Source organism: Rhinichthys klamathensis, unplaced genomic scaffold, assembly GCF_029890125.1.
Source record: "Rhinichthys klamathensis goyatoka isolate OS25496 unplaced genomic scaffold, OSU_Roscu_1.1 h1tg000114l_1, whole genome shotgun sequence".
Classification (NCBI taxonomy): Eukaryota; Metazoa; Chordata; class Actinopteri; order Cypriniformes; family Leuciscidae; genus Rhinichthys; species Rhinichthys klamathensis.
Window position 1 is genome coordinate 419,545 of NW_026606651.1, and position 23,203 is coordinate 442,747.

The following is a 23,203-nucleotide window of genomic DNA, read 5'->3' on the forward strand; positions in this document are numbered from 1 at the left end:
TTTGCACAAGTGAAAGATGTGTATTCTCATGTGTACGTTTTTGTATCCCTAATGAGGTGATTAGCGCAATACACATCGATTACTGATAACTTTTTCGATTGTATTAGGCTATGAGGTGAAATGAGAGCTCAATGTAACGAGAACACCAGAAAACGTTGGAACTGCCTTTGTTACAATGTATTGAATGCTTTATAAATGTAACATTCTGTTCACTCAGAAATGTTCTATTTTGTGTCTTTGTAACAAATCGCGCACGGCAACGCTCCAACACGCACCCCGGGGTGTTGTTTTCTTTATGCAGAGGGGGGGCCTTGCTGATGTGTCGTTTCTCTCACCCTTCCAAGGAAAACTGTCACTTGTTTGTCAACTTTAATCGGAAAAGCTAATACAGGCGTGTATGTGTTCACAGTTTAAGCGATCATTGCCGGTTTTTACACCTCAGTTTCTTGAACTCTTCATTTTTGCCGCCAGTTAAAGCGCCCGGCTGAATGAGGAGCCACGTGCTCAAGTCTCATTGAGCGCGTGCGACACACTTGACTGGCTGGTTTTTATATTTGGGCCATTTAACGATTAGGCAGGATTCCTTAGTTGTCGATTGCAGGATAGACTATACTTTTCATTTCGCCATACTAATAGGGTTCATACGGGTTTATTTTGCTCTAGCTCTGTGCTTATGTAGGCTACTCAGTTTGAATGTCATTAACAGTTACTTTAGTTTCATTCAGCAGATACCCTTACATATTTTGTAACATGGGTGTAACACCGTTATTTAGTCATTTATAAATTACCTACATGGGTGAAATTACGGTTACCACCATCATCGTGAGGTGACAGTAGCCTATAGCCTAAGTGTAAAAATATGAAGGATTTGCAAGACAAAACAATTTTCACATGTAAGTATTATTTCAAGTAAGTTACAATAATTAGTAATTAATGAACGTTAAAAGAAATAACGGGGTTCATCCGAATCAGCAGGTTCTCTGCTTTAATTCGATAGATATAATCTCTAGTTTTTAATCTACAAATTAAAAATACTTGACTAACCAGACTTTCCAGTGCTGGACTCACAGAAAGATTGCACAAGATAGGATAGTCATGAATACCGGCGCACATATTTTCTGTTATCCTTTTAGAATGCTTTTTACCTATGTTTTCAATGTGTTTACAACGTTTTACACGGTTTATGGGTGCGTTGTAGGCTATATGTCTAAATTATCTTTTTTAATTTGTATCAGATAAAAATGGGAATGTTGTTACAGTTTAAGAGCGGGTAAAAACTCTGAAAAATGCTGCTGACTTAAGCATTTACGTTACTCAAGCATATCGATCTATATTTTGCTCACAACAATGTCTAGACTATGTAGACTTGACTGGTACAACTTATATCTTAGTAGGCTATTAAAAAAAAAGAGTTTACTAAATTACTATGGTAGTAATATATAGGCTATATATAGCTACCGTAGTAATTTCTTTGCAGTGTGTTTTATCGCAACATTAAGCCAGGCACAGAGTGATTGCCTCATTAAAACCCTATTATCGTCCACCACACAAACTTTATCAAATAAATAACGCGTCATTGCGAATCATATCGTTATGTTAACGATTCCTTAACCTTAACAACAATGCCCAATAATACGTGCGCTGCGTGACCCGTAGTTACTGTTAAAATATTTGAGTTTATTGACGGTCCCCAAGCGATGAACAAAGAGAGTCGAGCGAAAGACCTGCATTGAGACTCATAGAGGACAAACAAAGAGCTGTGGTGGATAGCAATGCAGAGCTGTGCTGTCTCATAGGGATTCGCCATTCTAACCGAGCATTTTCTCACATTTCACACGTAGTACCGTGATTCAGTATATTTGTCTTGTTTGGGGTTTCCCCCTTTGGAGATTGAACGAGACTGAACAATGATCATGAAATTTCAGGCTGATACTGTCAATGTCTTTGACTTATAACCTTTATGAATCTTATTAAAAACTTTATATTACATAGATAATATCCCAACTTATCTTAGCCTAATATACAGCTAGATAGATTCTAATACTTAGCCTATTATTTTGATCTTTATTTTTTATTTTTTTGTACATATAATCCAAACTTTGGCAATATTGTATTTACAGTCATGCCAATAATGCAATATTTTTTAAATTTGAATTTAAGATGAAAAATGTTTTTATTTTTATTTTATTGACAATAGTTAATTTAACCAAAACTGAAATATATCCTTATCCATATTTTCTCTCTCTCTCTCCATACAGTCCCCAGACTGCCTTAAGTGGCAATGAGCTGAACTGCTTTATGTCTTCATCCAAATGACATCAAGTTTGTGTAATAGAGAGATGCTCCCCATCACCTGCGGCCTTATTCCTAACATTCCTGCACCTGCAGGTGAATGACGTCATGCTCAGAACTACCTCTTGTGCCCATCGCCACCCTTTAAACCCCATTGCAAACTTTCTTCCTTGTGGTCCTAACACGGCACACACACTTTATGGACTGGTCTGTGCTGTGCTGTGTTGTAAATAACCTTATATTTTACCTTATATTTTGAAACCGTTAGTGGCCACTTTTACCACTCTCTTGTCCTTAAGGAGAGTGGGACCCTCAGTATGCACAAGCTGAAGGGTGGCTCTGGCCCTCCCGTCCAGGACATATATGAATTCTCTATGGACGAGGAAGACCCTAAAGTGTTCCTCGGGGCCAGGAGCACAAGGGTGGTTTCTCCTGCAGCTGACTACATCAGGTCTGAGCATGAGCAAGCAGGCATGTTAACTTTGCCGCATATGGAGGACCAGGAACTGATGGAGCCTCTGGTACCCCAAAAAAAGAAAAGGAAGAGATGTGGCGTATGTGGGCCTTGCATGCAGAAGGAGAACTGCGGTTCCTGCAGCAACTGCCTGAACAGAAAGATCGGACACCAGATCTGCAAACTGAGAAAGTGTGATGAGCTCAAGAGAAGGAAGAGCCCATGGGAGGTAAAAGATTTGATCATATTACACTTCTGTTTTTGTACAGGGCCGGACATAGCCAATAAGTGAGGCAAGCAGCCACTTAGGGCCCCAACAAATACCCAGAAGCATATAGAAATAATATACAATGTATTAATTTTCTTAATCATTAAAACTTTAATGGTGATATCTTGAATATACAATAAACGATTCATGTTAATATAGCATCTTGCGAATGCGGGGACCCCCTATCGTGGATTTCTCGTGGATCATTTCATTAGTTCTGCACAGGCGAGTAGCAACCTGATACTTAGAGAAAGTTAAAGCAGAGTCAGTAGGGCTAGAGCGAGTGCGAGTAAAACGGTAAAGTTTTCAGGAATAAATTAATAATAAAACGCAGTTTACCGAAGCAGGAAAAAAAGAAGAGACAAAAAGGAATGTTGCCAAACTCCCCAAAGTGGTTTTTTTTCATGGCACTGCTATGAGCCACTCTCCCGTGACCCTGGAAAATGCGGTGCGGTGAGTGTAGCATATGAACAACAGACGTATTACAGCACACAGGCAGGGTTTATGAATGGTGAACCTGCCAAAACACTTGTCAGAAAAAGAGTGCTCCTGTGAGCCTGTTAGGAAATGCCTAGTTCAAATCACAGATAATTTCCCAGTTAACCGTGCTGGTCGTAGATACACACACATACACACACACACACAGAGCAACTACTTCATTAATATGAAAAACAGTGACAAGATCAGACCCGATTCTACGAGATTCTAGAGATTCTAGAGAAACCTTAATAATAGCATAAGCAATAGCAAACGCTATTTGTATTTTGCATTCTGGAGAACGTCAAAGGTTTTTATTTACAATGTGTTTTTGCAGCTTTGAACAATGTAGCCAATCGCAGACATCCCAGTTAATTTAGTATTTATTTGTGAATTCATTATTAATTATTTTATTTCACAATGAGAAAATACAACATTTACAGATTACATTAAATTAAGATTTGATATATAGTTTACAAATGTAAAAAAAAAAAGAAGGGGAAAATAGACAGAGAAAGAGACAGCAAAATAAGGGTTACAAAGGTGAAAGGGTGAGTAGATGGTGTGTTGGGGCATCATACCTGGAATTGCTTAGGGTTAGGGTCCCCAAATCACAAAGTCCACCCCTGTACGTAAAAGCATGTTGCATATCTATGTAATATGCAAATGTTGTTTGGAGAACTTAACACTCAAAGGCAGGGCTTCCTGTCTGTTAACTGTTGGTCCACCTAGACTCATTCCTTACCCGTCCTGTCTTGACATGTCTGCTTTCATCCCTTCATTCTCGCCTAGATTGTAATTAGGCTACCTGACAATATGGCAAGTTTCTTAAAGAGTCTCAAATGAGAATAATTTTATATAATATATAAAACTCTTGATTTTGAGCATTAATGCAGTCCTTTCAGTACAATACACTCAGTGCATTAATTTCCACTTGCTATATTTGATATTTTAATTATGATATTTATTATGATTTTTAAATTTATTTTAATGTATACTTAACATGCGTATTATATGATTATGATTAATGGGAGTTAGTACTTTGTTACACTATGCATCAGTGACATTAAGATGGTTTGACTCCAGTATTGTAACTGGCTGTTAGTGTGTAAAGGAGCATGTTTGTGTTTGCACATCGCTTTGGGAGGTTAGCTAAGGTATGGAAATCAGCCCACAGAGACTGAAAAGCATTGAAGAATTGCTCAGCTGCTTACTGCAAAGCTCCCTCTCAACAGCTTAACAAAATGAGCCTCTCTTTGTTTGTTTTGTTGTTTTTTGTTTTTTTTTAAAAAAGTGGCAGCTGCTGTAGTGTGTCCTTTTTCCTGAAGTATCACATATGAGTGGCTAATCATACCTTTTATTTTTCCAAAGAGCAGCTGTCTAAAAGTCTGTTACTCTGACAAACAAGAATTCAATTTTTCCTCAGTGTATTTGGCATTATAGAATCTTTACCAAATTCAAATTTAACAAGATTTGCACTTTGATTTTCATTTTTCTTAGTGTTTATCCATGCAAATGTCATTGCCATCACGTTAGGGTGTTGTGGATGGTTGCCAGGGTGTTGCTTTGCAGTTGAATCTGTGTTCTGAATGTTTTTTTTTAGCACATTGCTATTTTTGGTTCTTGCTAGGGTGTTCTGAGGGGTTGCTCGGTAGATACTTACTGGAATGGTCAAAATATTCTAAAGTTTTTAGCATAGGGGTTGGACAATGAAACTGAAACACCTGGTCTTAGACCACAATAATTTATTAGTATGTTGGGGCTCCTTTTGTGGCCAATTCAGCATCAAATTCGTCTTGGGTTGACAGATACAAGTCCTTCACAGTGGCCAGAGGGGTTTTTCCTCTTCCAGAATAGTGGCCTGGTCACTATGGCCCTGTTTTCACATGGTATTAAGATGCGTTTTGGTCGATCGGATCACAAGTGATCATTTTGAGCTTGTCCACTTTCAGTTAACATTAATAATAATAATAATAATAATAATAATTAATAATAATAATTTATCACATTTATATAGCGCTTTTCTGGACACTCAAAGCGCTTCACATAGGAGGAATCCCCTCAACCACCACCAATGTGCATTAAGTTTGAACAATACTTCTACAGCATTTATTATTTCTAGTTAATGTTAATTTTTAACTAATACATTATGGAAATCAAATGTTGTATTTGTTAACGATTTTTATGCACTCTGAACTAACATTAAAAAACAATGAACAGCTGGGCTTTTACTAACAAAGATTAGTAAATGCTGTAACAAATATATTGTTCATTTTTAGTTCATGTTAGTTAATACATTAACTAATGTTAACAAATGAAACCTTATTGTAAAGTGTTACCGTTCTACTTAATAAAGTTAATCTTAAGTATGTTTTTAATGTCCATTTTAATTGTTTACAAGGACATAAAATGTATAATTCAGTTAATATTACTTGAATAGTAATAGCAGCTCTCCTCGCCAAGCCACACGATTTGAGGTATCATTCATGTCCGAAGCACAAACTGTGCTGAGTTATGCACAGAAGTTTAATACTTAAATGGCATTCTGCAAACTGAGGAGCAATAGCAGTTGAGATGTTTCCTATTAATCATTACCACTAATGATATTTCTTAATTTACTTTTTTGGTTATCAAACCTTCATTTTTTTCCTATTTCTACTCCAGCTTAAAGAGTTTAGGATCTTTTTTCTTTATTTTGAGGGTAAGCGCACTCACATGGGTTCCAGTTGTGTGTGTGTGTATATGTGTTTGAGCAGGTTTAGAGTCTCAGTGCAGAGAATTCCTTTCGCTTACTTTATATACTCTGCTCTTTGACCTTTGACCATTGGAGTCGTGGGGGCTGACCTGTGGCCAAATAGAAGAGGAAGGAGAACGGGGGAGGGATAGAGTGAGAGACAAAAAGATGAGAAGTTCAGGAAGCAAAAGAAATAGGGAAACCGTGGAAAGGTAAAGGAGAAATGCAGATAAACAGAAAGGGCAGAAAGTGCAAAGGACAATTGAAGGAAAGGTATCCATGTCTTTGTGTGCTTGTGTGGGAAATAGACAGAATTAGATCTTTGATTCTATAACAGGAAACCACAATACTCCCTCTCTCTTACACTCCTTCCCAGTCTCCCTCCGTTTTCCCTAATTATTGACTATACAATTCAAGGCATTGAATGCTTCTGGTTACATTTTAGCAAGAAAAAGTGGTGGTAGATGTGTAGAGATGGATGTCTGACTACTCCAGAGACTGACTGGCTTCAGTTCACAACAAAGCACGTTTTTCTACAAGCTTTTAAATTGAAAGTGCATTCCTCAATTTCATCGTGTTGTACACATACACCACCGTACAAAAGTTTGTGGTCAGTAAGATTTTGTAAATGTTTTTGAAAGAAGTCTCTTATGCTCACCATGGCTGCATTTATTTGATTAAAAATACAGTAAAATTGAAAAACATTATTATAATTTAAAACAACTTTTTTTCTATTTTAATATATATTAAAGTGTAATTTATTCCTGTGATGGCAAAGCTGAATTTTCAGCATCATTACTCCAGTCTTCAGTGTCACATTATCCTTCAGAAATCATTCTAATATGCTGATTTGGTGCTCAAGACACATTTCTTCTTATTATCAATGTCGAAAATCTTTGTGCTTCTTAAAGGGGTCATATAATGGTACATGCACTTTTTCAAGTTGATTGTACTGAAATGTGTGTTGGCAGTGCCTGTACACAACCATCATATAATGATAAAAATCCATCCAGTGTTTTTGTTTTAATCGCCTTATATGTTTTCCCCTGCGTCAAATCAAGCCGTTCGCTTTTGTGACGTCACACGGTCGGAAGCCCCTCCCACGATTGTTGATTGACAGCCGCGTTTCAACACAGACCCGCCCTCGCTCGTGAGGGAGCTGTCAATCATAGTCTGTGCGGACCGGCGCGCTCATTGTTGATATGCTGGAGCACTGTCTATGAGCAGAATGGCGTCTAAGCGATTGGTGTTCTGTTCTTGGGTGCAATAACAAACACAGCAGTCATTTTAATGTTCCTAAATCCGAACCGCTGAAGACACAGTGGCTGAGTTTTGTTTTCGAAGGGAATATTCCCCACGAGCAACGTCAATGCTTTCATGTTTGCGTGAATCATTTCTCAGCAGACTGCTTTATAAACGAGAAGGGTCAGTATAAAGCTGGTTTTGCTAAGAAGCTGCTCCTGAATAAAGGATCGGTACCAACTATTCGTGTTCCTGCTGAATCTCCAGAAGAACGGAAGTGAGTGTAACGTTTTATTAACCTTTATATTAATATCTATATCTTTGCAAATCGCTTGCACGCTTCACGATGAATGCTTCTAAGGTTTACACTGAGGGTACATTACGGCAGGTTTTCTATGTACGACGTTCTCAATATAATTCATAATCCCACGTTTATAATGAACAACGCGTTATGGTCATTGTGTTACAAACGTGTACGCACAGAACAGAGAGGCGGAGTGAGCACAGCTCATGATCATTTAAAGTCATATGCACTGAAACGGCGTGATGAAAACAGAGCTGTTTTTGACCAAGTAAAATAACTGTTTTCTTACAATACTAATGAGAATTTTTAATTAAAGTATATTACAAACTTTTAATTTAGACCCTAAAGAATCATATTAGCTTGTACAAAAATGGCATTATATGACCCCTTTAATATTTTAGTATTAATTTTTATTTAATTTAGTATTAATTTTTCAATAGAAAGTTAAAAGGAAGAGCATTTATTGGAAGTGGACATTGTAACATTTGTAACATTGTAACTCTTTCCTTTCACGTTTAATCCTGCTGAATAAAAAAAAGCATTCATTTATTTATTTATTTTTTAATCTTACTGATCCCAAACTTTTGAACATTTATACTCAGTTTAATTCAAAGTGACTGAGTGCATTCAGACAGTCTAACAAATTAATAATTGTAAATGTAACATGTTAGACACAAAGCTGTTGATTTCCAAGTATAAGGACTGTATGAAGTCATGCTAGAAGCAGGAAAGTGAAGTATTTTCTCACAAAATGGGAATGTTTAACTTGTATACACTTATACTTATTGCTATTACTGTTGCACTCACAAAGCATTTTATCAATGAACCTTGTAGCCTATTGTTATCTCAAACTCTAAGTAGCAGTATATAGTTAACTATAGTAATAGATACCGGTATGCTTCTGATAACAAGATTTTTATTTTTATTTTTTTACCAGTCAAAGACATTTTTGAAAGACCAGTTTGCTGTTTTTATTTACTAGCTAAGATCAGACAAAGGATGAGGTGGATTAGATTTAAATGTCTGTCTGTGTGTTCGTCAGGGTCACCCATCCCCCCCTCGCCTCTCCCACCCTCTTTCCCCCCTCATCACTTCACTGAGCACTTGAAAGAGACCGGCTCCAAAATCTGCCCATTGAAATCTCACATGTGCAGCAAAACATTCATTAATAAATCACTGAATTCTGAGAAACCCAGTAGCATTAATCCAAATCCAGATTCACAAAGCATTTTCACTTGGCATGTGTGCACAAAACCTATTCTGAGCACATGCCTTGTTGAATTTGAGATTGAAAGTGGAAAGATATTATATTTTGAGAGCTGGAACAGCAAACCTTGCTGTGCTACAGTGTCCAAATTGGCCATATTTCATTGAGCTGACCTCTGCACTATACCACCAACTGACTTAACTATTGCCTGGCAACCAAATCACATTATAGCCTGTTCCACCAATCAGAGCTTTGCTCCGAGTCCGAATGAATGCAGACCCTGCATGCATGACAGGTAGCAGCACTCAATAATGCTAATAAACCCCAATCACTAACTGAACGAGAATAATTACTGTAGCTGTTAGCTTTCTGTGTGTTTGGAAGATGAGCAACATTAAGCAGTTTAGAACTAAATCTACATTATATTCGATACAGATGTAAAATGGTGCATTTGAAAATGAATGGCAAAGTTAAATAATGCAAACTAAAGAGGGCTCTTCACAAATGACTATCACTGCCCATTTATTGATCCATTCACTGCAGTATGGATTAGTCAGTGCTACAGCATATAGAGATTGTCAACAGGGCTGCTGCATCAGTCATGTAAGACTACTAGAAACTGAGATACTTTGTGGAGAATTAATCTTAAAAGAATGCATTATTACATCACATGCATTAAAAGTAGTGCACTTTTTGCATTATTATTTTTCTCTCTGTCATTTGGTCATGTCTCTTCCAGAACAGCAATGCTACGCTTGGCTTGCAGGAGATTTTTGGTTTTGTTTTATATCGTGGACAAATGATAGCCCCCTCGACATTAGCTTGCATGCAACGACTAATACCGCTTTATAGATGTTGTCCCACTTGAGGGTTTCTATTTTTATTTTTATTTTGTCATTAAATTAAATACAAACTTAACTCATTTTTATTTGGGTAGCTCATGTATTAGGGTTAACATTCAAACAGTAAAATGTAACTTATAATACTACATTAACTGGGTAATCATTTAGTCATTTTTAGTTTTTATGTATTTCCTATTCCCAGTGATGATTGTTATTGCGCTCTCATTACTGTAATGAGACCCAGAAAAAAAAGTTTTTTGAATGTAGTTTTTTTCTCCATGTCATCACATTGTTTAAAGCATAAGATGATATTTTATATATGATATTAAAAATGATATGTTATTCATATGTTATGCTATGTCCTCTGTAGTGGACACTAGGACTCAGTTGTTTAAAAAATAAAATGTTATGAAATTACATGTATAGGCAAAACCAATGGGATTTTTGATTTAATAACATAACGCAGTTTAAATTTTCAATTTATGTGCAGTACTAGGCCCGAAGTGTGTATGTGTGTGTGTGTGTATTGGAGCAGGTTCTTAGAAACTCAATGTGGATTAGTTGAATTTGGGGTGCCATTGTTTGACAAAAGTGGGAGGAGGGAGTTAATTAGGATTGTTAATCCTTCTGTTATTACAACGATGTCTCAACCCTCATTTAAACTCACGCAGGCTCACACACCTTTGCAATTCATTGACAATGAAGCCCTAATGATGTTTCTGCAGTCTAACCACGAGAACTTTACGTAAGCGTGTGCGTAGAAGTGGGTTGGGGGGGGTCACAGGTAGGACTATGACAATTTTCAGACAGCCTAAAGGGGATTTGCTTTGATACAGCCTGAATCACCTGGCCTGTTATGAGAGTGCTAGGAAGGAGATTTATGACCACTTAGGCACTTTGGCTCTCATGACGAACCAGGTGATTCAGCCTGTATCAAAGCAAACAGATGAGATAACATCAGGAAGACGGCAGTCATTCTGAATGCATTTGCACCACAACTCTCTCCGTCAGTAGAACATGCTTTTGACGATTCCATTGGGCAAAACCTCAAAATGACATTCACATTGTTTCTTATGATGCTTGAAGCGTAAAGAAAAAAGTTAAACAGAAATTTGGTGCCACAGCGCAACCTTCCCTAGTCTTGTGGTTACTGCAAGCCTTCACGCAGATGCACACATGCACGAACACGGTGTTACTGGAACTCCCACGCTGCGTAATCCACTCTCATCACAACTGCTGCGTCACCAATCGTCCGCTGGTTCTTCGAAAGCCTGAGCGCATGCTTCCCTCCACTCTCGTCCTCCACATGTCTCTGCTTAAGGAAAATACAGGCAAATCCTGAGGATTATGAAGTCAAATTAAAGCAAATTAGATTTTGATCTCTTTCATTTTCACATTTCTGATTTTGTTATTCGCAGTTGCTGTTTTCTGATTAATGAATGGAAGCACGTACGCTACTAACCTTTCGTCGTCAGTTGTGTTGCAGTCGAAATAACCTAACTCGCGCATTTCCATCTAACAGGCTTTTGTAGGTCTGGCCAGCAGAGGTTGTAGTCTGTATTGTTTATAGACTTTGAAAGATTGAAATTGGAGCATTTATAGTGCTATTTTAAGCATGCACACATGCTTTGCACAGTCTGTCATTCCTGAGCGTTTAAAACAGCTGCGATTTGACTAGCATTTGCTATGCAATGTAAGATCAGACGAATGTAAAATGGTGTTACGTTCTCATATGGTATTCACAATGGGGTAATTTTTTGGTTGGCGGAACGGAAGAAAACAAGAATTTGTATGTTTCCTTTGTGTTTTTTCAAACAACTGTTGGCAGCTGATCGTGTGTCACTGGCTGGATCAAGAGGATCGGATATGTGTGTTTTTTCTGTCAGTGACATTGTTCGTCTGCGTCATGGTACCAAAGACACGGCGTGCACATGCACGTGTGCAGTCCAGTCCAGTTGTTGCAGGCAGCCGAGACACAGATGGTCTTCAGTGATACCACATTCCAGAGCCATTGTTTAAGGAAGGCAAGCCGGGTTAGATAATTGACAGCCGCAGCGCAAGAGAGAGAAACCCTTCCCCCCAGTCTGAAACGCACAGACGCACATGCACACGCATTGTTCACAGCACGCGCCCTCTTCTCTTCTCTTCTTTATCCAGCACATCCCGCCCTCGCGCTCTCTCTCTCTCTATGTCTCTCGCTCATTCTCTCTCTCCTCTTGTCTGTTTCACCCTAGCAGCAGTGCTCATGCTCGCCTCCGATTGGCCGACGGCCGCTCTTTGTGAGCTATCGGTGGCGTGACGCCGCCTTGCGTGCGTTTGTTGAGTGTGTGTATGTCGGAAAGGAGGCGGGGGGAGTATTCACATCACGTATTCTGTTAGCTTTTTCGTTTGGAGAGGGGGGAAGGGGGGTAGAGGAAAAAGAAAGAGAGGGAGGAGGCTATAGTGCAGCAGTGATAGCGATCACACTGCCTTTTAAAAAAAATGCTCTTCTGTGTATATGTGGTCGAGCCATGAATTGGAGGAAGTGAGAGAGAGAGAGAGAGGCAGGGAGGGCGAGAACGAAAGAGCGTACGAGAGCTAATGTAAAACAGGATTAAGAACACAAGATGGCTTCCTGAATGGACAGAGACCAGAAGAGAGAGGGAGAAGAAAAGAAAGATAAAGAAAGACAGACAGAAAGAGAGCGAGAGAGAGGTGGGGGGACACAGAGAGAATGCTTCGGGTCTTCTGATGGGGGATACCTCTCGCCACCGAAGAGCAACACGCAAAGGCAGCGAGGCTGAGTAGGTAAATATTTATTAGCACAGGGAAAAAATTACGGACAGTAATGGCAGATGGGGGGGGGGGGGGGGGCTTCTGAACAGCACTGGTTTATAGAAAAGCTGGGGTCAGAAACAACTACCTCACAGTTAAATGTCTTTTTATGTCATACAGGTTTGTTTTATATCATAATTGGCAGGGTTGTATAAATGTAAAGGACAGAATTTGATCATTTATTTAACATGTTCTGTTTTATGCATGTAAATGAGCCCTGTCATAAGTAAAACCTTTCTGACTCTTTCTGATAAAAGTGGTTTGTTTTCTCTCAATAATTATCATGGGTTATGAATGTTTGGATAATTATGATATGGTATTTTCATTGTCATTAATGGTTATTGATTGATCTCAATCCATTTTTTTTCTCTTTCTTTTTACATGATTGTCCTGGAAGGTGGAATATATTGAAGACGTAAAAACCCAGTCCATAATCCCAAACCTGGCTAAAGAGGTGAGCTAAATAACCTTTGGCCAGCTGTCTCTCTGTATGTATCTTGTTACAGCACATGTCAACTATATTTGATAGTCCTCTAGTTCCCTGGGGTTTTCTTCAGCGCATGGGTATGAATGAGAAACGGTACGATGTTTTGAGCTGCAGTTGATGATTTGTGCTTTTTGCGTGACTCAACAGGCTCAATGCGTGCCCAGATGCAGTGTGACTGCTTGGGGTTGAAGTGACAGCTGCGTTCAGGCATCCACCTGTGTGCTGCAGGTGTGACTCAGTGTTTGTGGCCTCCGTTTCAGATCCTAGTACTATGCAAGGTCCGTTTCGCAGCGGTGTACTGTAGTGTGTCTTCTCCAGCCAGAATGGGGTGAGCGGACAATCTCGTGGACTAGGCCCCGGTTTAAAGGGACCCGGGCTCTGCGCTTATTGGAAGAGACGTAGGCGTGAGCTTCGCCTGGCAAAGAGAAGAGGAGGAGGAGGTGGCCTCTCTCTCTCTCACTTTCTCTTTCTCGCTCAGTCTGTCAGTCTGTCTGTCTTCCTTTTTCTCTGCGCTCTGTGTCAAGCCTGGGAACAGAGAAAAGAGTGGCAGGCGGGACTGCCAAAGTTTCCAGTCATCTGAGGTAAAGGGAGTAGAAGTTAGTGGGTCACATGCGTGTACGCATGCGCGGTGACGGTGCTGGTATTTGTGTGTCCATGTGAGCGAGCACGTGGCGGAGTGTTTATGGACTTGAGTAACATGTCGCGTCAGAGGTAGAGAGACTCGACGAGCCTTGAGAGCTTTAGTGGCGAATTCCTCGCAACAAATATGCTGAATTACACGTAGGAGTAATCGTGATTGGTGCAACTGCTGCAAAATCAAGCAGACAGTCTCGACAGCAGCGGCGCTCTGACTACACCATGGCAGGTTTAGCTATAGCTTCGGCCAGGATTCATTGTTTTTGAATCCAGAATTATAATCCATGCCAGTTCATTTCCAACTGGCTATTTTTGTGCATCGCCGCTAAATCCTGTACACCTTCACACACTCACAAAGAATTACATAACCTAACACAGACACGTTCGGTTAAAGTACAGCTAAATCTTGCTTGCCTAAAAATACTATCAAATTTTGCCGCTTACCAGTTGGCCAACATGCCCTTCATCTATCGTGCATTGTTGTCGCTAGGCCACAAATAGCCAGTTTGCCGTGAAAAGATGGTTTGCTTCACATGCTTATTTGCTCTCACAATAATTTGAATTTGGATGACTTTGGATTGGCATTGTCAAGCTTTGTTAGGAATTTTGCTATGATGCGACACTTAGCATGCGGTGATGTTCAGTTGTATTTTTATATAATTACTCAAATATACCCAGAAATTCAAGGCGGCTTGAAGAGGTGTCATTTCTGTGTAGTGCTTCTTTCCTTTGGCTTGGCTTCCGATTGACGTAATGTACTGTAGTTGTGGGGATAACCATAACATGAAAGTGCTCTGAAATTGACTATAAAAGCTGACGCCATTCTACTGTAAGCGTTTGATCTGTGGGGTAAATGTACACCATCACCCCAGTTTATATTAGTTTAATAGGCTCCGAAAGTTGCATGGGAGGCAGTACCACATAAAAGAGCTCATGGAAAATCTGTAGTAATGGTGCATTTCGAGGTGTGTGGAATCCCCTGGCGTGACGGGAAAGGGTTAACAGTGACCTAGATTTTGCGGCAACAGTGAGTGGCAGATGACATCACAGCTGTAATTATAGTTCAGACCCGCCCATTAGGCTGCTCACGTGATGTGGTATTTGTGTGTATGTATATGTGAATGTGTGCTTGTGAGGGGAAATGGTTTGTGAGTGTGAGCGTTTAAAGGTAATGCGAAAGGCAGGAAGCCGCTTGTTTTCATTTCATCGCACTCCTGAAATCACGGGCACATTGTAATTTACCCTGGTATAGACTGGTTGTGTTCTACAGATGCCACTATGAGTTAATGGTGACGGAAGTTCACTTTTGAGAAAACAGGATGTTAAAAATGATGGCTGTAAACAATTTTAATTAGCCTAGCTGATGCACTGTTGTCTCTCACCACATGACCATTTCCTGAAAAAGAAAAAAAAAACACATGCACAAGCTATAGTTTAAGCTTAGTTTACGTAACATCATTAGGTCTGTTTTTTTCCCTGTCTATTCACCCAACCAAACATTCCAAAGTCCAGCAAGTGACCTAAAAAGGATTTTCTAGCTAAATATACCACCATCTTAGTAGCACGCACTAGGACTTACTAGGTACTAGGCATGATTAATTTGATTAAATTAATTCTTAACCATTTGTTCATCTTTAAATCTTTTAATTGTTTTGTTGTATATCTATTCTTAGCTGTGCAAAACGTTTTTGTTGCATTAAACAATTTCCAAAAACAGTTAAATTCTTACCTTTTTCATTGTTTTGATGTTTTTGATTGATAACTGGGTCATTCCTGCTATGCAATATTTTTCTAATTCTGTAACTTAAAAATATATATAATATGCATGTATGCTTGTTTTAAATCATATAACAAAATTAAAACTTATTTTGTCAACAAGAATCAATAGTAAGCACAGCATGTTTCTTATAGTTCAAACATGACAACTCTCAAAATAATTTTAGCATGTTATTGAAAATGGCAATGTTAATGTATTTGGTCTTGGTGACCAAATACATCAAGATCTGCACCCAGATCTGCCACGCTTCTGCTGTTGATTATTTCTGCTGCTGCTGCAGAGCAAGTTCTTACTTACTACTGCTAACAGATTCACAGACACGCTGCTGTGAGCTTGTAATATATGTTGCTGCTGCATAAATAGACATCCAACAATTATCTTTATTTGTATGTTTTCTGAGAGGTGTACCTTCCTAAATCTTTCCTGAAACCCCCCCGCACTCTTAACCCGAATTAGTTGACTTTACTCACAAATCGCGTGGAAACCCGTTGCCCTATACCACTTTAGTTTTTACACAAGCTGAAACTAAACATGTTGAGTTGTATTAACATGGAACCCTAACTTTTTACACAAGCTGAAACTAAACATTTTATAATCTTAAGTGGGTGCAGTAGACGAATCAAGTTTACATTAGTAGTCTTTACTGAAAATCATTAGTTCACATTCTAAAAATGTTTACCCAGCATGCATTGCAACATGAAGCTTTTCATTTGGGTGTCACCATTGTTGAGATTCATATGCTGATTGTTGATGTCTATGTGTGACAAAATAACAGGACACACGTTAAACGCGGGTCTTTTCACGTGAATTAGCCCCCTCCCCTTCCTTATGAAACTAAACATCTCTGCTAAACCTGATTAGTGCAGTGAATCTTTCAGCTAAATAGTACAAACAACTAATGTTGTTTAGTAATGATAGCAGGTTTTTACTAAACATAAAAGAATAAGTAAAGATCACTCGTAAGTTTAATTAGAAACAAAATCTGGGTTTACAGCGCAGCAATTTTTCTGCTCGCTTCTTGAAGACTGGTGATTCAGACAGGTGTAGCTCAATACTTTTTTTTGTCTGATTCCAACAAATCATATTCATTTTGAAGTTTATTTTAATGAGAATGAATATAACAAGAACATTTTTGAAAATTTGCTCATTGTGATTAATTTTGCCAGCACGGGTCACAAATGACATTTAAACTTTGAGCAAGCAATCTCATTGGCTGCAGGATCAATAGAGGCCAGTCAGCTTGTGCTATGCAGTCATGTGATTGCTTACAGATTGCATGTAAAATCAGCCTGCACCCTATAAACTTTCATGACTGAACTACTGTAGATAATTGTCTCTACAAATTAATCTGGTATACAAACACTTTTTTAACTTCCAAAAAATGACACCTCAGCAGACCATGCATCCTGTTTTGCATTTTTAAATGTCAAGTGTGTGTGTGTGTGTGTGTGTGTGTGTGTGTGTGTGTGTACACTGGTTTGACCTACATAATGAGGACCCAAACTCCTTATATTGTGGTGTGTATTCAGGATCCTGGCCAAGCCCCTATATTATGAGGACATGCCAATGTCCTTGTAATTCAAAATGCTAAATAAACGTACTAAACTTTTAGTATTATTATTAAAAGTGTGTGTGTGTGTGTGCATGCATAAGACAGAAAGAGAAAGGTGTTAACATTAAACATATGCAGGATTCTTCACAAAGCAGGCTAAACATACTCAAATGATCCTTAAGAGCGTCAGCTTCAACTATCCAGGCTTGATCAATATCAGGAGGCTGGAAACTGATACAGCTAAAATAAATGCTTGCAGATCCTTGTCTGCTTTGAAACTGCTCTGTGCTGAACCATCATGCATGCCCTGAAATATTGCATGTGTCTGCAGATGCATTTAAGATAATACAATAACCAAAATAACTTGTATAGTTAAAGGTTAAAATTGAATTGAATTTTGATGTTAAAATACTCTCTCAGCTTAACATGCAGAGACATTACTCTTTTGTTTGTGCATCACAACCAATGGCTTGAATTTGGGAGAGGCTATCTGTTTTTATGGCCAGTGACATAAAAAGTAGGTGGAGGATAGATGGACTCTAGTGGCAGAGAAAGTACATACTTCTCTAGCATGTTGTTTGTTATGCTAGGAAGGAGGACATGGTGTGAGACCATTGTTTGGTGTCCTAATTCATTTTTTAACCAAAATACTCTCTATCCAGGACATTTGCACCTAGTTGTTCTCAAACTTATATTGGGTAAAGTCAACCACACATGCATTAATGTGTTTGCCCTTGGAATGGACTCCTGTGGAATGGATGAATGCACTACTGCAGTTAATGAAACATGAATGGACAGGATGTACTGTGGCACATCAGCTGAGAACTAGTTCAGTATCGGTGTGTTATCTCTCTTTTCATCTTACCCCTGACCCCTGGTGATTTTGTAATTTCTACATGCAACATTCACATACACAAAGACACACACAAATACAGACAATACCGTTGGGGTCGGTAAGATAATCTTATTGTTTTTTAAATATAATTTTAAAATGTAATTTAGACCTGTGATGGCAAAGCGGAATTTTAAGCAGCCATTACTCCAGTCGTAGTGTCATATGATCTTTCAGTTATCACTTTAATACTCTGATTAATATTAATCAATACTTGGTGCTAAAAAAAACCCCATCAATTATTATCAATGAAACAGTTAATACATGTTTATAACATATCATATATATATATATATATATATATTGATTGATTGATTGTACATCCATGAAAGACAGATTGGCTGAGAGCTGGAAGGCATTTGTGCTCAACTGTATGTGAAAGTGAGGCTGAGACAAAACAGCCCATGCATTGCTGCAGTGTACTTTGTACCATTTTCAAAGAGACCCTGGCCCTTTAAGAGCAGCTACGCCTGACTTGAACATATGGGGAGCTAATCTTAGCCTTACTCCTGAGAGAAACAAGGCTGGCAACACGCCACTGCAGAACTGGAGTCTAGAGATAGTATTCTCTCTCTCTTATTGCTGCTTTTGCCATAGATGTTGAACAGAATAAGGTTTTGGGGTTAATAGTGGGTAGTGGCAGATTTTTGCCCAACATAGATTGAGTTTTGAGGCTTTTTAAAAAAAAAAATTATTTGATGTATTATTTCTCAGCCATATGAGAATATATAGCCAACCTAGACTGGGTTATGGATCTAGTTTCTTTCTATTTTGAAAGAGATCTGCATGATGTCATCTATCTATCTCCTTCAACATGATTGTCTTTCAATTTTCTCTGTCCTTCTTCTCTTTCAAGCCTTCATCTCTTTACCAGTCTGCTATTTTCTGCTTTCCTCTCTCTTGTATTCCCCTCATCGAATTTCACCAGTTTTTTTTCCTTCTCCTCCAAAACTTTTTGCACAAAGACCACTCTTTAGGCTGTGTTATTCCTCCGTCTCATACCTCCTCCTTTCCCACCATCTTACTGAGTGATGAGGGTCGCTCCTCCCTTCCCTTCCCCCTCTTTCCCTGTCTTTTCTGCTTTGCTTCCCCCTCACTTTCTCTCTCTCTCTCTCTTTCTCTTGGTCTGTCTCTCTCTTTCCCTTTGTGAGTATTTGTGGGGTAAAATGAGGAGGGGGCTCTCAGCTGAGTTGTGCGTGCTGACTTGCATGTGCCATGTGTCAGGCAGGACGAATTATGACACGCACACACAGACATTTACATTTAACATCCTACACCTCACAGACCTACCAGCCTTGCCCCAAAAAAAGAGGGATCACGTCAGGGGATGCCAAAAATAAGGTGCACGCAAAAAGAAAGAGGACGAGGTTGGGAGGGAGGGAGGTAGTTAAATGTTGGGGGGCTGAGAACAATAGGTAGAACTAAAGAAATGGGAAATACAAAAAAAAAAAAGAAATAGGAATTACAAAGAAGATGGGAAAAATGGAAAGGTAATTCAAGAGAAACAGAAGTAGATGCCTTGATAGTCTCAATGACTGTCTGTACCATTCATGATCTGCCCCAGACCTAATGCACTCAGTGACCCTAAGCTTATTTGCATCGGCATGTAAGCGTACAAGTGTTCTGCATTCGTTTTAGTGTGCGCGTGTGCCCTCACACGCAGTCGTATACATTTCTTAGAAAGCATGTTTGAAACTCTTCCATGGTTTAGCCTCTCGTTGGGCCCCTAGTTTAGCGCAGGCATGTTTTATCTGTTCATGTGAAAGTGTTTCGGCTCTGGACGGGAGGGAGAGGTTTAGTAAACAAATATAGATAATGAAAGGGAGGGAGGGTTTCTGAGAGAGAAATGGAAAGGGAGTGTGGATGAACTTGTTGTGATAGACAAAAAGACTGCTGTGTTTTAAAGTAAAGTTGGCTTTGTTACCCTTTTTTTTTAATTCTTGTCTATACTCTTCCTGAAATGTTGGAATTTTCTTTGGGGATACTAGGCTTTTGGAAAACTGTGCTTAAGCAGACCAAACAAGATCAAACCGTTATCTTTCTTTATTCTAATCCAATTAATTTGAACTGTTTGTTTCATGTAGATATATATACGGAATACTTAAAATGCAGTATTTAGAATCTAAACATTCCATCCTAAAACACTGTACACATATTCAACCTCACATGCTTCATGAGTTATTTCCCAGAAATGTTTGAATCCTTGTGTGTGTTTATGTGTTTGCTTGTTTCCTATGGGTGTGTGTGTGTGTTTCTTTCTGTTTTTCTGTAGGTGGTTTTGTGTGGGTGGGGGTTTGATTTATTTTTTTTCTCCCTTTTTGGTGAATGTGGGTGATTGTGAGCAACGGATGAGTCACTACACTGATGAACCAAAAGACAAAAAGACCGTAAATCATCAAATGCCGTAACAACTAAGGTGTCAGTCATCGTTTTTCAGAGAACTTGCAAATCTGAGAATGAACATTCTTAAACTGAGTTCCTAATCAAACATGAGTATTCTTTAGATGTTGCTTGTAAATAATTGGAAATCATTGTTTAATTATTTGTGCTGTTTTCCTAAGACTTGGTGGTTGAAACCCAGAACTTTTACATTCAGTATTCTCAAAATCAGCCTGGCCAATCTATCAGTATAATTCATCACTAATCCCAGGCATACTCTTATCAATGTTGTGCCGTCAAACACAATGTCTGTTCATAGTTTTTACAGGATAACTGCCACAGCAAGCTGCATCTGCCTAGTAGCGAATTTCAGTTCCTGTCTACCAGTGGTAGTAGGTCAACGACTCTCCTATCTTAAGTTTGACCTTGAACATCTTGTATTCTAATGGTGGTTTAAGATTCAGGTGAGACTCATCTGATGAGTAGTAACTTGCAAGAAAGAGCATTAAGTGGTGACCTTTTGTATCTTTTTGAAATGCCAAATCTTTCCGTGTATTACCGTGGTCTTTGTGAGACCTGTTTAGTTTCACATCCCCCGTGTCTCTTGTGTTTGGATCAATGATCAGCTGCCTTGTGACACTGTGGATGTTGTGGCTTGCTTGGTTTAGATTTCTCATATTTTAAAAGACACAAGGCATCTCAGGCATTTACTGTAATGCAGAAGCAAAGGTCCCCTGTGTATACTTGTGAAGAATCAAGATTTTTAAGATTTTTGGTTTAGTAGAGCTGATCATATAGGACAGGTATGTATCATTTTTGTCTTTCAATATTAGCAACCAGCTTGTCACGTCTTGCATCGAGGTGAGAAGAAAGTTTGTTAAAGTGACAGTTCACCCAAAAATGATAATTCGGTCATTATTTACTCACCTCAAGTTGTTCCAAACCTGTATGCATTTTCAAATTTTAGTTTTTGTTTTTTTGTTCATACAATGAAAGTCAGTGGGTTCCAATGCTGTTTTACAGAAGTTCAGTCATAGAGGTTTGTTACGACATGAGGGTGAGTAAATGATGATAGAATTAACATTTTTGGGCGAACTATCCCTTTAAATGTGTGTATGTTTGCATGTGTACATGCTTAAATTGTGTTGGTTCACCTGATTTATGTCTATTTATGGTGTGTTAAAGGTTCATTGTTCGTTCACCCGATAAATAAAGTCCAAAGACATCTTGTGGCTTAACAAAATAATGCTTGTAGGAATGTTGCCATGTAATCAGTGTTATGTCAGCTCCGCATTGCTGAATATTTTGTTAGTGCTCCGGTTTCGCTCCTCTCAGCATAGATGCGCCGTAACTTGTAATAGGAAGGGTGAGGTAACTGCAGGGCACAAGAACTGCTGTGTCATGCTGAAAGGAGTGAGGGATTACGCTTAGACGGGCTAATGTGTATGTGTGTAAGGGGAGGCACATCTACATTTTGTGTTATGACACATCTGCCCAGCCCTCTATCGCCAACTGGAAGCATTGAATGATTGTGGTGATGCAACTGCAACGTCATAACGGTTCCCACTCTCCATTTTCCCTTCCTCTCATTCACGCACTTCTCCTCCGCTGGTGACAGTGCACTTTACCTCTCCGCTCGGGCTTTGGGTCTGTGTATGTTTGTCCATGGGGTTGCCTTGCCTTCACTGTGTTGATGGTGGCGATCCAACTGGCAGGAATCAACACCAAGAGAGCGAGCGGGAGAGAAAGACACTGATCATAAGGAAAGACGACAAAACGAGAGAGTCGCGGACATGGCAAGGGGTTATGCGGGTTAATACAAATTGCGTGTTACGCAGTGTGCGATCGCACCCTCATAATACAAAAGCGATTCTACCGAGGGGCTTTCTGGCGACTGTTAAAGACGATTGCCATATTTTTCTCTGAACAGAACGAGTACAAAAATAAGCTCATGGAGAAAAGGGAGAGGTAAAGATAGAAAAGATGCCAGCGAAAGAGCGAGTGTGAGAGACCCAGCTGAGAAGCTTCGGAGTTCGAAGAGATTGGTTGGCATGAAACAAAGTGTTTAGACAGGAAAGAAAGCGCAAGAGTGGCTCAGAAAAGGGAAAGCAGAACACGATTAAGACTGCGAGACTGATAGCAAATTCATCTTTTACACTGAACACTCACTTACCATCGTGGTCTCTATCTTCTGCGCTTCCCTAGCCTTGAGTCCGGCACACGAACATTGCACCTTCTGTATCACTGCAATAGCACCTCGTCACCCTGTCTCGCTTCCGAGCAGAATAAACACCATCGACAAGTCAAAATAGTTAAAAAGCAGCAAATTTTGTGCATAAACGCATGTGTGTTATGTGTCGTTCGTTGTCTTTTCCCTCAAAACTTTGAGCTTCCTATTTCTCTGCGGTTCCCGTTAACCTCCCTGTACCTTGTGGTTGCTTCTGACAGTCGCTGTGCTTTTCCCCCTCACATCCTGTTCCTCGGCTTCAAGACTTGTTTGCTGCTGCTCGACTCTTATATCTGTGGTCTATATAAGCGCACCCATGTTTATGCTTCGTATATGATGTAGATGACTGCCATTCCTTTCACGGTTTGACAGTCTCACATGATTTGGTTTAAGCTGCAGCACTTGTATATGTTTTGTCTGTAAGCATCTTCTGCCAGCTATCATCTGTTCGAAATCAACGTCTTGTGATGTTTTGCAATATAAAGCTCATGTCAATAAAGAGTTCAAATAGACTGTGAACTATTGAGGACGGCACTATAATGACAGGAATAAATATATCGGAGCCAGTAATTTCCCTTTCTTTGTTTTTTTTTTTGTTGGTATTATTCTTAAACACTAA

General features: G+C 39.2%; 1 protein-coding gene and 1 long non-coding RNA gene across 4 annotated transcripts in view; one reads left to right on the top strand and one right to left on the bottom strand.

Annotated features, from left to right (window-relative positions):
• Positions 1–2,558: 2,558 nt before the first annotated feature.
• tet3 (tet methylcytosine dioxygenase 3) overlaps positions 2,559–23,203 on the top strand; it is a 36,667-nt gene continuing 16,022 nt past the window's right edge. Inside the window, exons 1-2 of one of the 3 annotated variants that reach the window (XM_056254684.1) lie at positions 2,559–2,975; positions 13,032–13,088. In XM_056254684.1, coding sequence (XP_056110659.1) covers positions 2,610–2,975; positions 13,032–13,088 — 423 coding nt within the window. In that variant the 5' untranslated portion in view covers positions 2,559–2,609. Of the gene's footprint in view, positions 2,976–12,220; positions 12,608–13,031; positions 13,089–23,203 lie in introns of those variants that run through there. The other 2 variants (XM_056254685.1, XM_056254686.1) reach the window with 2 other exon arrangements.
• LOC130088081 (uncharacterized) lies at positions 10,284–22,825 on the bottom strand. The gene is made up of 3 exons (XR_008807436.1): positions 22,531–22,825; positions 21,986–22,065; positions 10,284–11,130 (listed from the first exon to the last, which is right to left on the bottom strand). It is a non-coding gene; the product is annotated as an uncharacterized LOC130088081 (long non-coding RNA).